Consider the following 17,235-nt stretch of genomic DNA (forward strand, 5'->3'; position numbering starts at 1 on the left):
ATAGGTGTAGATCAGATAAGTTTTTTTATATCACCTCTTGATCATCTTTTGACAGTAACAAGTGGAACGACAGTAATGGGAATAGGTGTAGATCAGATAAGTTTTCTTATGTCATATCTTGATCATCTTTTGACAAAAATACGTGAAACAACAGTAATGGGAATAGGTGTAGATCAGATAAGTTCTCTTATATCATACCTTGATCATCTTTTGACAGTAATACGTGGAACAACAGTAATGGGAATAGGTGTAGATCAGATAAATTTTCTTATATCACATCTTGATCATCTTTTGACGGTAATTCGTGGAACAACAATAATTGGAATAGGTGTAGATCAGATAAGTTTTCTTATGTCATATTTTGATCATCTTTTGACAATAATACGTGGCACAACAGTAATGGGAATAGGTGTAGATCAGATAAGTTTTCTTATGTCATATCTTGATCGTCTTTTGACAGTAATTCGTGGAACAACAGTAATGGGAATAGGTGTAGATCAGATAAGTTCTCTTATGTCATATCTTGATCATCTTTTGACAATAATACGTGGAACAACAGTAATGAGAATAGGTGTAGATCAGATAAGTTCTCTTATGTCATATCTTGATCATCTTTTGACAATAATACGTGGCACAACAGTAATGGGAATAGGTGTAGATCAGATAAGTTTTCTTATGTCATATCTTGATCTTCTTTTGACAGTAACACGTGGAACAACAGTAATGGGAATAGGTGTAGATCAGATAAGTTCTCTTATGTCATATTTTGATCATCTTTTGACAATAATACGTAGAACAACAGTAATGGGAACAGGTGTAGACCAGATAAGTTTTCTTATGTCATATCTTGATCATCTTTTGACAGTAACACGTGGAACAACAGTAATGGGAATAGGTGTAGATCAGATAAGTTTTCTTATGTCATATGTTGATCATCTTTTGACAGTAATACGTGGAACAACAGTAATGGGAATAGGTGTAGATCAGATAAGTTCTCTTATGTCATATCTTGATTGTCTGTTAATTCCTTCTTCGTGTTTTTCTATTTTCGTATTTTTTTCTCTTATTGTTCTTCTATAAATCTCGTGTCCTTTCGGTTTTGTTTTTGTTTTCATTGTTTTATAACGTATGACAGAATTCCTATTCCAGTTTTTCCTCTTTTGATCATCTTGAATGAAAACTGATGTTTTGTGAAAATTATATTTTACCCCCAATTCAGAAGTATGTGTGTGTGTTTTCTTATAGCAAAGACACATCGAGCTAACTGCTGAGTCTACCGAGGGAAGCAAACCCCTGATGTTAACGTTATAAATCCATAGACATACCGCTGTACTAACGGGGGCATTCAGAAGTAACTCTTGTAATTTGGTTCTTTTGTCGGTGGGTTCTTTCATATTATTTGGTGAAAATAACTCAAAGTTCAATCCACACTACCTCTATTCTCAACTCTATATATTTTTCTAACAACTGTTGGAATAACTCTATAATCTTCGAAACTACCTTCTATTGATAATCTACTGTCGAATGCACTATAAAAACTTGACGTCAAATATTTTCCATCTTCTAGGTGTTCTAGGCTCATCTTAACGTCATACGCCATCTAGCTAAGAAATAAAATACAACATGAAAAACTTCTCACAGTATGAAACTCACACTGAAGCACAGAAAAGCTGAGTTGATTTAACGCTAAAAAGTGGAACGATTCCAATTTCACTGAGGAGTTTGGTAACACAAAATTAGCACTACGTTACAGCAAACAACTGAATTAAAACATTTAAAATAAATTGCTAATTTATTTGGCAATAAAACGGAAGCATATTATACAAAAACAACGAGTTAAAAGCTTTACAGAGTGAAATAAATAACTTTATTATGCTTGTATATCGTTCTTTACCAATTTATTATTATATTTGTATAATATGCTTCCGTACTCGAGTATATAGCTTACAAAGGTATGTAGATGAGACCAATAATAATATGTCTAATTTTAAAAGTTAACTCATTGAGAATTCATCTGTTTGATTATTTGCAGTACTTTTTATTTTACTGGTATTTTACGTAAGAAAAAAATATAATGACGTCGCTTAAATGTAACAGTTTACGTATTTTTTTACAGCTTTTACAGCGAGTAAGATTAGTTTTTATAACAGGTACGACATTTCGATCACCGTAAAAATTTGTGTACTTGTTAACGGTAGCACATACTGTAAAAGCTGCGCATTGTAATAAAATACACTTTAACAGTAAGTAAACTCAAATTGAAATTTATGTGATATTGTTCAATATACCATTGCCAAGTTGTTATGTGATTTGTTTATTTATCTCTGAAGCAGGCTGAGCTTAGACTCACATTCTCGCCAGGCGTCGCTGTTTAATAAATATGTTTTATACGTATTTATAGCGAGTTATGCTTTTCACTTCACGGACTTAAAAATGTTGAGATTGTGATTTAGTTTATCGTGCTTCATAAGAATTAATACATATTTGATCCAGTTTATCGTAAAAGACAAATTTCAAAAGCAGCAGTGGCTTGTTGGTGACTGGGATTAAGAATAAAACTTGAGAGTTAGAGTGTAGAGTTCAGTGTAATTCTGCATTTCAATTATTTATAATTAAACTTTTAAATAGACTAGCTGAAATTTTTAGTTAAACAGTTCAGCTTTCAATACAGTATAAAGAAATTAAACTTTCTCAGTATTATAAAACTATACAGGCTAGCGAGAGTTTAATGAAACCAGGAGTAGTTACTGAATCTGGACAAAGCATTGTTTTCCCGTTTTCTTTGATACTAATATCAGTATTAGGCCTAACAATATTAACTTATTAAGTACTTGTTGAAGTTGCTTCAATGCTAGTTTTCTTGGTAGGACTAACAAAAATCGTGGTTATTAATGCGGAAATCACATCCTTTACTTTAGGCTGTATTGTGTTTCCGTTAAACAAAGAGCTCACAATTTTTAATCCTAATATTACTAGAGGTTTTAACATTGAAATTAGAGCTTCAATAAGTTTCATACCATTGGCATTACTAATTTACAATTAAATGATTAATTTTAGTTTTGAAAATTTTAAGTTTTACGGTGATTATGTAAATAAGAAAAAGGATTATTTTGTTTGTCAAAAATGGTTTGTGTAATATGTGATAATCTAGAGACTGTGATAGTTGAGAAAAATATATATGTAAAAACGGATGCTTTGGGTTGAGAAAATTTTTTATATAGAGGTTTGAGTTACTAAGTGGAAGAGAGTAAGAAATACTTCTTTAACTGTGTGTAAGCCCCCTGTTAAACTGTTTTACAATGATAGGAATATATGTGCATAGGTTGGTTAAACTGTTAATAAAAGTAGGCTTAACGTTATGGAAACTTCATGTTTGGAACTGTTTATTTGTAGTTTGTACAAAACTTCTAGAGTATCTGTGCAAGCCATCCCTAATAATGAAGTGATAGACTAGAAAGAAGGCAGCAAGCCAACACTGTCTACAGCTGTCTCTTATGTTATTCTTTCTAAACACCCTGATGACCAGAATTTGTAAAGGTGATCACATTTGGTGACTGGATTCAAACCAGTGATCTATAGACTCAAGTAAATTGCCATAAAGTTCCACCAGACTAGATCAATTTGATTCTTGCACGTGAGGGTTTAACTGGCATGATAGAAGATATTTTTTTACTAAGGAACTTGAAGGAGATTCTGTATTATATGTTATTATTTGTTGAAGAGATGTTTATTACCACAATATTTGTTTATGATGTTGATTTTGAGATCAGCTAGGTATTATTTTCTAAACTTTAGAAAGTCTGACATTTAGGAACTAATTAATTTAAATGTTATTATTTGTTGAAGAGATGTTTATTACCACAATATTTGTTTATGATGTTGATTTTGAGATCAGCTAGGTATTATTTTCTAAACTTTAGAAAGTCTGACATTTAGGAACTAATTAATTTAAATATTATTATTTGTTGAAGAGATGTTTATTACCACAATATTTGTTTATGATGTTGATTTTGAGATCAGCTAGGTATTATTTTCTAAACTTTAGTAAGTGACATTTAGGAACTAATTAGTTTAGTTAAATAACCTGGACTGGAAAGTAGATTTTAAAAGGGGTAATTGTTAGTGATACTTGAGGGGAGGGACTCTTAAAATATTTTTTAAAATTTGCTGAGAAAGATTATATTTCTTATGCATTTTGATCTTCAGATTAGAGACCAGGTCTAAAATAGTTGAATAAAAATATTACATTTTAATAAATTTAAATATGAAGTTTTTGAAGACATTAAGTTTACTTAAGTGTAAGATATGATACAATACTGAAAGAAGCAAAAACAAGTTAACACTTTGAAAACAACAGTTGGGGCTTACAAGAACTTGGCATATACATAATTTCATTTAAATATTTGTATGTTTAACAGCATACAACAAGGACCTTAGAAAATATTGGAGCTTCAATTGAGAATAATGTTTTTGAGTAGGAATACATGGTTGAAGTTTTAAAGCACTTGCTTAACTGTATGAAAGCAAATACTTTAGTGTCATACTTCTAAAACTTCCATTAGGCTTTTTATGATAATTTATTAATAATGTTGTAACTGCTTCTATCATAATGTAATTTCTATGGAGTTATTTGATAAAAAGGATAATGGGAAGCTCAATTTGTTAAATAGGAACAACACATAATTCTGTTACTAGTTTTACATCTTCACCAAATGATAGACCTAGCTTAACAAATAGATAACCATGGATTGAATGACTATGTTAAAATATACTAATAACTGGCAGAACTGTGATGCATGTTTGCAAGCAGATGAATGAGGAGAATAATTATTTTCCATGATTTTTTTCAATATTTTGGGATAACCTCTCAATTTTCCTTAGCTTTTCTAAGTTTGTGGCTACTGAAATGTCTTTCTACCTAGTTTGTAAAAAAAATATTGGGTCTTTCAAATAATCATATTATTTCTGAAGTAAGCCATTATTTACATTCAAAATTGTTTTGTAATGCATCTTAAGCACATATTTTGTCACTATACCATAGATTTTCCTTGGTTAATTAATATTTTTTTCCTTTCAGTGTTTGAGTTACATTCTACATGTTATTTGATTATAGGCTTATTAGGAATGAGCTCAAATTATTGTTAAAAATAAATTTGTATTTGAAAAATTAGTATTCATTTAACTTTAAGCATGATGTGATAAACTTTTTTCATTATTTTCTTGTATTTAAAACTTTTAAGTAATTATCTAAATTCATTTGATCAGTTAATCAAATTTTATTTTGTAAATGAATATTCAGCATTTTGTAGTTTACCATAAACTTGTAATCTCATTTGAAGATGTTTTTATGTAACACTGTAGTTTTTTGTATGTTTAAAGTATTTTTATTATCCATTTATAACAAAGTTATAATCTAAAATGTTAATTAAAATTGTTAATTTGCTAAAGGTAATAGGAAAAGTTGAAATATATAAATGCCACATTTTCCCACTCAAGTGTAGAAAATTTGAGAGAAAAAAAAGTTGTAATATGGCTGTCCTGTTATAGTTATAGTTTCCACCACTATTTTCTTCCTTTGCCCTTTCTTCTGCTTCTTGCCAAGTGCAGCGAACTTCTACCAAAGTTTCTTTCACCTGTCTGTTTCCTTGATGTTTTCAGGTTTATTTCTTCCTTGGTATCCAGTGCTTTTTGTGCTTTTTATCTCCTTGCTAGGTTTTCTTGAACTCTTGTTAGGTGCCAGAACTAGCCACTTCCTCTCCAATAACAGGAACTTTGTGTGCCTTCCATTAAATTTCATTGTTTCTGTTATTGTTCAAGTCCTTTTACAATAAGTTAGATATAAAAATGTTATTATACTATTTAATATTCTGTGTCAAATATTTTTGTTCAATACGTAGTCTCTTTATATTGGATTAAGCTTTCATGAATACATTGTTTATTTATGACTTTCTAAGTAAGTAAATTATTTTATCTTGTGTCTTTACATAGTAATTTCCTTTATTTTATAGACACTAGCTTTGTTTTCTCTATTAATATCTGTACTCAATACGAGTTTCTCCTCCATGTGTTTTCTCTGCAGACTAACTTGAGTGAAGTAATTTAAGAAGTAATGTCACACCATCTACATGGACTAGGTCTTTTCATCAAACAATTCATGGCCAATTCAGAAAAGCAGAGAATAAGAGTATACATGTTTATCAGACTCCTGTGAACTTTAAACTTGTGTTTAAATAACATCTGAACTATTACTCTGTCTTTCATATTACGATTCACCATGTGAGTCCTAGTATCAGATGAAAGGCCTTGTTGGAAGATATATTGTTAACATTCATTTTTACTTTAGCTGTAAGTTCTTATAATTATCATATCTTAACAGAGCATTCAGATCATTTTTATATATTTTTCAGGGATTCCATAGCTACCCGTGATGACCCAATATAGTGTAGGTCTTTTTAATATGAAAGACAGGTTTTCAAGGGTGTTGACTCGGGATTATTTTGGTCTTTTCCAATGTGAAAGACATGTTTCAATGGTATTACTAGACTTTAGTAGTATCAGCAAATTTAAAATTATTGAGAAGACTAGAGAAGCACTTGGCATGCTTCATCCACACAGCATTGATCATAAGTGGCCCTCAAAAATACAAAAATTTCAAGAAAACGACCATTTTTGGCAAAATAATGAAGTATAATATTCTACTTATGTCCACCAAGTTTAATCAGAATCTGATCTCTTTTGAATGAGCTATAGAGCAAAAATAGTGTGACCTTTATCCCTAAACACTAATCATTTCTAAGTTGGGTCATAGTCCAAATGCATACCATCTTAAGTGCAAATCCATTCATCCACTTTGAGAAATCTTTCTGACAAACATACACACAAGAGTGAAAACATAACCTTTGGCATCTTCAGAATAAGTGACGATCAACAAAATAAACTTTTGATAAAGAGCCAACTTCTTGTAGTTAGAGAATCTGTTGCCAATGCTTTCTATCATGAGGCATTATTATTAGGCCCAGCACGGCCAAGCGTGTTAAGGCGTGCCACTCGTAATCTGAGGGTCGCGGGTTTGCATCCCCGTCGCGCCAAACATGCTCGCTCTTTCAGCCGTGGGTGCGTTGTAATGTGAAGGTCAATCCCACTATTTATTGGTAAAAGAGTAGCCCAAGAGTTGGCGGTGGGTGGTGATGACTTGCTGCCTTCCCTCTAGTCTTACACCGCTAAATTAGGGACAGATAGCCCTCGAGTAGCTTTGTGCGAAATTCAAAAACAAACAAACAAACAAATACTGTTATTAAACCTTTGAGCTCCGTTTAGATGTATGGCGCATTTGTTGAAGAAAACACATTACGACTCAAACAATCATGGATAATTAATATAGAATCGATTTATCCAGGTTTATTCCTGTAATAGTTTATTTTTAATTACCATGCATTTTCTATGTGTAGTTAATCACTAGGTTGATTGGATGCCTCGGGGTTGTGAACATGTGCTAATCCTTTTATACAGGCCTTGCTGCAACTTTTGTTTTTGTTTAAAGCTGACACGTGGCATATAGACTATTGGTTTCAGTACGTAAGTGGCATACCTAAATTTCATTATTTTCCTTGAGCATTTAAGTTCGGTAATTCTCTTTTGGCCCACCGTTTCTATATCCCGTACAACACCATTTTGTGGAATATTGATAGTTGTAATTCTGTTTCTCTTCCCTCTGCTACCCATGTTCACTACGCTCTTCGGCCCTTCCCTGTGTTTTGTCACTTTTCTGCTGAATATTTGTGGTATGTAAACTAAATGTAAACAAAGAAAAATCTGTAATTTCTTTTAGTGGAAATAATTCATATCTGATTTTGTTTAATTCACAATGGTCGCTGATGTCGTGTATCTTTTGTAACTTAAGTCTTCTAATAATTTTATACTTGACGATTTTAATTCATTATTCAATAATTAGTAGATAATATATTTTCAGTTAGGTATGTTCGGAAATTTTATCTTTCACATAGTTAGGATCTCACTGGTGAAATCGGACGTGCAAAGGTCATAAACTGACTGTGATATCATTATGGTACTATTAAATCCCCAACGGGTTTGTTTTGAAATGCACAGTACGGGCTACAATTGCAAGTACATATCTACTTGACCTTATTATTGTGTCGACCACCTGGAGGTAGGTAGTTCTCATTTCACCAGGTGATACAGGGACTTACTAAGGATTGTAGAATGACCTTGGTCGAACATGAAAGAAAATGTTATTTTAAACCCAACTCTGTCCTGTGTGCACGTGTTTAGAACTGTTCCAGTCTTATCAGCTGGTAAAGGTAAGTAGTCGGTGAGTAAATAACTTCCATGTTAAGCTTTGTTGGTGAGTAACCAACTTGCATATTAAGATTTTCTGTGTTTGTTAGTATGTTGTTTGCTGTCTGTCTTCGAAACAGCTTTCAACATAATATTTGCAGATAATAACTATTGTGAGACAGCGCATAAAGCGTGTACAAGTACACTGTGCCTCTTTGAAAGTCATATGATGAATAATTTGACTATATTGCAACCAGTTTTACAATGAATGTCATGTTAGTTAATATCCCAGTAATGAAACAGGTGTTAGTTAATTTGACAGTATTTGTTGATTGTAATTGCATTACTAAATATTTTTTTCCTCGTTAATCAGTACTATCTTAAGCCATACAAATAAACTCTCTACAATGTTGTGTTATCGAAGCTATGGTTTTGTAACTTCTGTCGTGCAGCAGCTGTTTTCTATTTACGGCTTTGTGACGAGTTTCTTTTGTGTTGAAAATTTATTAGGCATGCGTAAATACAAGTTTTGTTAATCAACTTGTAGTTTCATACTAAGACTATAACATTTTCCGTGTAATAAATCTATACTTCTGTTTTTGTTAGATACATTAAGAAACCTTTACAATATTTGTATAGATGACTAAGGTCAAGTAATTCAAATATTAGTTTTCTAGTGAAGTCTTAGCTTTAGACATGCAAAACGTCAACATTTAGAAGTTACAGGTCTTTCGACTTTAAGTGCAAACATGCGATCTTCGCGAGATAAAATTCAGGTGCCTTTAAGCGTGGCATGTGGGTAGCGTAAGATTGGCCTTTGTTATATATTTATACATTTAAAGTAACAGTTTACTTGTGTTGTGAGTATAAGGTGTTTAAAAATAAACTTTTTTTTTATTTACTAAAACAAGTCGATCCACAATCCCTTCGAAAAACGGCATAACTTTATCTTTATTGTGAAAATTTAATTGTTACTAAAACGCGAACTTTAAGATGTTAGTTCTAAATATATGAATTTCTGATAAAGAATTTTTAGATTTCGTAGAATCGTGTTTTGTTTAAACGTAAGATAGCAAGCTAATCACCTGCCGCTGTATTGTAATTATAGTCGTAGACCATGTATATGAAGATGCTAGCCGGCTCTAACCAGTGATCGTGTGTTCTTGGCACCTAACACTTCGGCCTTCTCTGGTTTGAGCTATTTTAAGCAGTATTTAACTTAAGCAATGTTTAAGAATATGACGTAGTTTCGGAGACAAAGACTAGTGATTGTGAAAGTGGCAGCTGTTACTAAACCATTTGGTCAGAGAAAGCCGTCGAGATCTGTGTAACCTTCCGTTCCTGAAAAGTAAAATAGGTACGGCTGGATATTATTTTGATCATTGGCATGAATTTTGTTTTAATGTTTGCATGGACCGTCCCATTCTTTTGTTCATCTCTCAATGTTAACGTTATCTCGAATACGTTTGTCTGTAGTAGGAATAAACTTTTAATTTCTGCCCAGCTCTTAGCTTGTATTTATCAAAAATAGAACCTAATACACAAGACGAGTGTAATTCTAAAACATTAGAAATGAACAAGGTTAAACATTGTGTATATTTTAGACATTTATAACTAATAAACATAGCTCGTGTTTCATGTATAAATGGGAAAATATCTTGTTCCTGTTGATACGTGACGTATCCAATGGCTTTTGATTTTACGTGACTCGTATACGATTTTAAAATTCTCAGAAGGTGGAAGTTTAAGTTCATTGTGTGCTGTTTTAATTTATTGGCTGTTGGATATATAACTCATACAAGATATTAGTTTTTGAAAGCTGGAAGTTCGAAGTTCATTACATGTGTCTAGATATGCATGAAATAATTTTTAAGGTAAAACACAATCATTAGTAAGGATTAATCGCTTACGCTCCAAAGTGTTTATGACTAAAACCAAGTCATATTCAGTCATTACGCGCTTATCATTCGCTCTATCAGTTAATCAGAAATTTCTAGCTGTTAATTACTAGCTGTAATTGGTGATTATTTATGTACGCATCTAACGCTGGTCCATTTTTTCATCATTCCTTCTCTATTTTACCATTGTCACTTCTGATTAGTGAAACAACTTTCAGTTTGTTTATTGGTAAATTTGTAATGTTTTATCAGACACTGTCGCTTACTTTTCATATTCTTTGATGAAAATAAACGTATGTATCGTTTATTTCCCAGCCACTGTTTACGTCAGCTGCTTCTCGTCACGTGCTTATTTTTGGTGTTTTGTGCGCCATCTTCCGTTTCTTTTCTATTGAAAAGTTACTGCTATTTGTTAACTTTTTTTTTTTTTTTGTAGTTTTGAGAAACTTGTATACGAGGTAACATGACGTGGCTGACACCAAAGTAGATACAACTAATAACAGTTAAATATAGCTCAAAACTTACATTGCTAGTGAATCATCTGCGAAGGTTTTGTGGTCGCTGCTGATGGATCTTTGGAGTTTGTCTAACTTGTTGATTTGATTTTTTTGAATCAAAGTTTTCTGCTTGCCAAAGAAGCTCAGAATTTACAAGATTGCTCAGCTTCCTGCAAGATTATTGATTCTAGAATTAATTAATACGGTGGTTATTTTAAGAGAGTCGATTATAGATTAAATAATATTTATATTAATAGTGCTCTGTGCCCTGCGAGATCACTGATTCTAGAATAAAATAATAGTTTTCTTTTATTCTTGAAACTATGTTTGGTAAAAGTTAGATTTTTTTGTATGAAAATATGCGATCTAATTAAATTGCGTGGTATTGTGTGTTAGGTTTGTATGATTTGAGATCACTGTTGTATGCTACAAATTTGTTAGGTAGGTCACATGATACAGTATGTTATTATGTTTATGTGTTAGTTTTGTACATTTCGAGAGTCGCGTAGTATTGCACGTTATGTATTTCTAAGTTGAGGGTCGTGTAGCGTGTGTTGCGTGTTTTAATAAGGTTTGTCGTGTTTGCATATGTCGAAGGTAGTTACATAATTTTTTAGTAAGTGTGTATATTTTTCGGGATTACTGTATTGTGTACTACGCATTTGTTAATCATGTTAGTATATGTAGAGTTTAAGCTCATTGAATCACTGGCAGTAGTTTAGGCATCTTTCACTTGACGGTTGTTTCGTTGTTTATAATGTGCTCCATGCGATATACACGTAATTTAATCGCTGAACGATAGCCCTCTCTCTCTGTATTACGGTTTAAAACTGTCTGGCGAATTATTTTTGCTCTAAACGTTGTAAATTAATATAAAGATTTTGTCACAGACGAGTGTTTTTAAATATATTTTAAACACTTATTTTCATTGTTTCATTTTATTTTCTACTTCGACAGTTGGATGAGAGATGCAGTTGAGAGATGGCTTCGGAAGTACGATTAGACAAAGTAGTTTCAGATATAAAAGGTGAGTCGAATTTGTTTCAGTTTACCTACTATATGGTGTACATTTCTTTTTGTAAATGCATGTTCGAAGTTCATAAATGCTGAGATTTGAAAACGAATAATGACTGAATGATACCAGAGCACGTGAATCAAAACTTAGGTGTATGTAGTATGTGATCGATGATTAAGCCTAATATTCCCATAAATATATTTATATTTTGTGCCGTTGATTTCTAATTTGAAATTACATTTGACATATTTGTGATGCCAGTGGAAAGATCAATGGTTTAGTATCAAAATATACAGATCTTAGGCTTTGAGAATTATTATCAATGAAAATTTCACAATCTGATTGGTTCCTGTCTGATCATTAATATTAATTCTACAGGCAGTTATGATGAATCTTTTTTAATATTATAAAACTGTGGTTGTCATAGTTGTTAATACTATATTCTGATTCGTTACTCTGTTAAGTATTACATGTTACTAAGCTTTATATATTTATGATTTCCCAGATTTTTCATTATTATAGTTTGGTAGTCATTCATAAAAAGACGTCTGTTATGCATATAGAAACTTGATCATTTTAATTGATACTTGCAGACTGTGTTAAAGAACTAAGAGAAGAATTTGAGAACAGTGGCTTACCAATCACCGATGACAACACCGCCCTTCACAGACTATCAATTAAACTTGAATTTATATTGCAGCATGGACAAAAAGGTATTAACTCCCCATAAGAGTGAGCTGTCTGTTTAGAGAAAACTAAAATTGAATATACTTAAATCACCCTTTTCTTATGCTTTCACTGATAAAGACAAGTATTATAGTAATAACAAAAGTCTATAAAGGCAAGTATGGATTGATATATATTGACCTAGCTTGTTGTAGTAATATAGGAAATCTTAATGTTGAAAAGTACTGTAACAAGAACTAGAAGAACAGTTCCATAAAACATTTGTATTTACTGTTTGTAGTTTTGACTTTCTCATATCAATATTAAAACTTTCTATATTACTGTAGCAAGCTACGTTTTGTATATATTGATCCCTACTTATTCTTATAAAATTAAAAACAGTTATTATGCACATTTGTTTCCTTCTTCTTAACTACATTTTTGTACGCTAGCAATATGTGCAGGGGAAACATAGATCCAGTATGATTTCATTACTTATTACGATCTCTTATCAACGTAACCTCAAATATAAGTATTTACCCAAAGTAGTGCATCATTCATTTAATATATAAACACACACACACACACACACTTAGAACTAAAGGATTTGTCATTTTTTTGTATGCTAGTCTGAAAGGGTCACTTAAGTGAAGCTTTTTTCTTAACAATTAAATGCATTATTTCATTTTACTGTTAAAAATTTTTTTGCAGTAATTGAAATAATATTTTATGTTAATCAAGCAGTTAATGAGACGTGTGTGTATATATTTATTGGGGACAGGAATGCTAACATCAAGAGGTAAGCTTCATCTTACTTATCCCCTAATGGTAGTACCTTATTTTTATTTTCATCTTTTTACCTTTATCTTTTCGACTTCTCTTTATCTTAACTTGGGAGACCAGTTACCTTGCCACAACTGTCTGTAGGCAGTGAAGGGTGATATAGATGCAGGACGCTGTGGGCTTAAGCGCAAACATCTTGCTCTCGTAATTTCTAGTCTAATTGTGCATATTTTTATGTGAGACTAGTGAATTGGAGGTTAAGACTGATACAGTGTATCCCCAGAGCAATGTGGGTCCCACTTCAGCAGTTGCCTCCCAAACATAGGATACATTTTATAATCCCACATTGTAGCTTGTACCATAGAATCTTTTTAAAAATTCAGCATATTTTGTTTTACTTTTTAATGTTTTGTTTTAGCACTTCAAAAATTATGGTTATCATTAATCAGAGGTTGGGAATTGCTGTTTCTAATGCACTTTCCTCATGATTGTGTTTACTTATTTAACTTATATAAATGTATTTATATACTTTTACTAAAATATATTTTAAACTAACAGTGCAGAACAATCTTTATAATAAAAAGGTGTGATAGTAAAGAAAAGTAGAAAGTAATAAAATTAGACATTCTAACCAACACTGTTAATGAAAGTAACAATAGAATATACCTTACAGAATACCTCACCACTAGCTTTTGACTTCAAATCATGGTGCTGATTTCTTGTTCATTGAACAATGTAGCATTGCTATAATTATAAAATAGTAAAATTAGACATTCTAACCAACACTGTTAATAAAAGTAACAATAGAATATACCTTACAGAATACCTCACCACTAGCTTTTGACTTCAAATCATGGTGCTGATTTCATGTTCATTGAACAATGTAGCATTGCTATAATTATAAAATAGTAAAATTAGACATTCTAACCAACACTGTTAATAAAAGTAACAATAGAATATACCTTACAGAATACCTCACCACTAGCTTTTGACTTCAAATCATGGTGCTGATTTCTTGTTCATTGAACAATGTAGCATTGCTATAATTATAAAATAGTAAAATTAGACATTCTAACCAACACTGTTAATAAAAGTAACAATAGAATATACCTTACAGAATACCTCACCACTAGCTTTTGACTTCAAATCATGGTGCTGATTTCATGTTCATTGAACAATGTAGCATTGCTATAATTATAAAATAGTAAAATTAGACATTCTAACCAACACTGTTAATAAAAGTAACAATAGAATATACCTTACAGAATACCTCACCACTAGCTTTTGACTTCAAATCATGGTGCTGATTTCATGTTCATTGAACAATGTAGCATTGCTATAATTATAAAATAGTAAAATTAGACATTCTAACCAACACTGTTAATGAAAGTAACAATAGAATATACCTTACAGAATACCTCACCACTAGCTTTTGACTTCAAATCATGGTGCTGATTTCATGTTCATTGAACAATGTAGCATTGCTATAATTATAAAATAGTAAAATTAGACATTCTAACCAACACTGTTAATAAAAGTAACAATAGAATATACCTTACAGAATACCTCACCACTAGCTTTTGACTTCAAATCATGGTGCTGATTTCATGTTCATTGAACAATGTAGCATTGCTATAATTATAAAATAGTAAAATTAGACATTCTAACCAACACTGTTAATGAAAGTAACAATAGAATATACCTTACAGAATACCTCACCACTAGCTTTTGACTTCAAATCATGGTGCTGATTTCATGTTCATTGAACAATGTAGCATTGCTATAATTATAAAATAGTAAAATTAGACATTCTAATCAACACTGTTAATGAAAGTAACAATAGAATATACCTTACAGAATACCTCACCACTAGCTTTTGACTTCAAATCATGGTGCTGATTTCTTGTTCATTGAACAATGTAGCATTGCTATAATTATAAAATAATAAAATTAGACATTCTAACCAACACTGTTAATGAAAGTAACAATAGAATATACCTTACAGAATACCTCACCACTAGCTTTTGACTTCAAATCATGGTGCTGATTTCTTGTTCATTGAACAATGTAGCATTGCTATAATTATAAAATAGTAAAATTAGACATTCTAACCAACACTGTTAATGAAAGTAACAATAGAATATACCTTACAGAATACCTCACCACTAGCTTTTGACTTCAAATCATGATGCTGATTTCATGTTCATTGAACAATGTAGCATTGCTATAATTATAAAATAATAAAATTAGACATTCTAACCAACACTGTTAATGAAAGTAACAATAGAATATACCTTACAGAATACCTCACCACTAGCTTTTGACTTCAAATCATGGTGCTGATTTCATGTTCATTGAACAATGTAGCATTGCTATAATTATAAAATAATAAAATTAGACATTCTAACCAACACTGTTAATGAAAGTAACAATAGAATATACCTTACAGAATACCTCACCACTAGCTTTTGACTTCAAATCCTGTTGCTGATTTCATGTTCATTGAACAATGTAGCATTGCTATAATTATAAAATAGTAAAATTAGACATTCTAACCAACACTGTTAATGAAAGTAACAATAGAATATACCTTACAGAATACCTCACCACTAGCTTTTGACTTCAAATCATGGTGCTGATTTCATGTTCATTGAACAATGTAGCATTGCTATAATTATAAAATAGTAAAATTAGACATTCTAACCAACACTGTTAATGAAAGTAACAATAGAATATACCTTACAGAATACCTCACCACTAGCTTTTGACTTCAAATCATGGTGCTGATTTCATGTTCATTGAACAATGTAGCATTGCTATAATTATAAAATAGTAAAATTAGACATTCTAACCAACACTGTTAATGAAAGTAACAATAGAATATACCTTACAGAATACCTCACCACTAGCTTTTGACTTCAAATCATGGTGCTGATTTCATGTTCATTGAACAATGTAGCATTGCTATAATTATAAAATAATAAAATTAGACATTCTAACCAACACTGTTAATGAAAGTAACAATAGAATATACCTTACAGAATACCTCACCACTAGCTTTTGACTTCAAATCATGGTGCTGATTTCATGTTCATTGAACAATGTAGCATTGCTATAATTATAAAATAATAAAATTAGACATTCTAACCAACACTGTTAATGAAAGTAACAATAGAATATACCTTACAGAATACCTCACCACTAGCTTTTGACTTCAAATCCTGTTGCTGATTTCATGTTCATTGAACAATGTAGCATTGCTATAATTATAAAATAATAAAATTAGACATTCTAACCAACACTGTTAATGAAAGTAACAATAGAATATACCTTACAGAATACCTCACCACTAGCTTTTGACTTCAAATCATGGTGCTGATTTCTTGTTCATTGAACAATGTAGCATTGCTATAATTATAAAATAGTAAAATTAGACATTCTAACCAACACTGTTAATGAAAGTAACAATAGAATATACCTTACAGAATACCTCACCACTAGCTTTTGACTTCAAATCCTGTTGCTGATTTCATGTTCATTGAGCAATATGGCATCACTATAATTATAAAATAGTAAAATTAGACATACTAACCAATACTGTTAATGAAAGTAACAATAGAATATACCTTACAGAATACCTCACCACTAGCTTTTGACTTCAAATCCTGTTGCTGACTTCATGTTCATTGAGCAATATGGCATCACTATAATTATAAAATAGTAAAATTAGACATTCTAACCAACACTGTTAATGAAAGTAACAATAGAATATACCTTACAGAATACCTCACCACTAGCTTTTGACTTCAAATCCTGTTGCTGATTTCATGTTCATTGAACAATGTAGCATCGCTATAATTACATACGAGCAAAACTTTACACAACTGGTGACCAATTAAAACCCTTTAAACAACTCTAAAAGCATATTGTATGAGACAGGTTATGGTGACACATTAGTGTTTAGATGTGGAGTTGGTTGAAAGTACATTACCAGTAGTACATACGTTATTCAGTTAATGGCTGGAATATTGGTTTCCTAATGAAAATATATAAATTTTAAATGTAATACAAAGTAAAATTG

At 31.3% G+C, this 17,235-nt stretch overlaps 1 protein-coding gene across 11 annotated transcripts in view; it reads left to right on the forward strand.

Moving 5' to 3' along the window:
• Positions 1-2,402: 2,402 nt before the first annotated feature.
• LOC143224688 (uncharacterized) overlaps positions 2,403-17,235 on the forward strand; it is a 57,345-nt gene continuing 42,512 nt past the window's right edge. For 3 of the 11 annotated variants that reach the window (XM_076452860.1, XM_076452870.1, XM_076452871.1), the window contains exons 1-4: positions 7,972-8,318; positions 9,404-9,652; positions 11,648-11,717; positions 12,299-12,418. In XM_076452860.1, coding sequence (XP_076308975.1) covers positions 11,672-11,717; positions 12,299-12,418 — 166 coding nt within the window. In that variant the 5' untranslated portion in view covers positions 7,972-8,318; positions 9,404-9,652; positions 11,648-11,671. Of the gene's footprint in view, positions 2,586-7,045; positions 8,330-9,403; positions 9,653-10,732; positions 11,132-11,205; positions 11,307-11,647; positions 11,718-12,298; positions 12,419-17,235 lie in introns of those variants that run through there. The other 8 variants (XM_076452865.1, XM_076452863.1, XM_076452861.1 and 5 more) reach the window with 8 other exon arrangements.

Source organism: Tachypleus tridentatus, chromosome 9, assembly GCF_004210375.1.
Source record: "Tachypleus tridentatus isolate NWPU-2018 chromosome 9, ASM421037v1, whole genome shotgun sequence".
Classification (NCBI taxonomy): domain Eukaryota; kingdom Metazoa; phylum Arthropoda; class Merostomata; order Xiphosura; family Limulidae; genus Tachypleus; species Tachypleus tridentatus.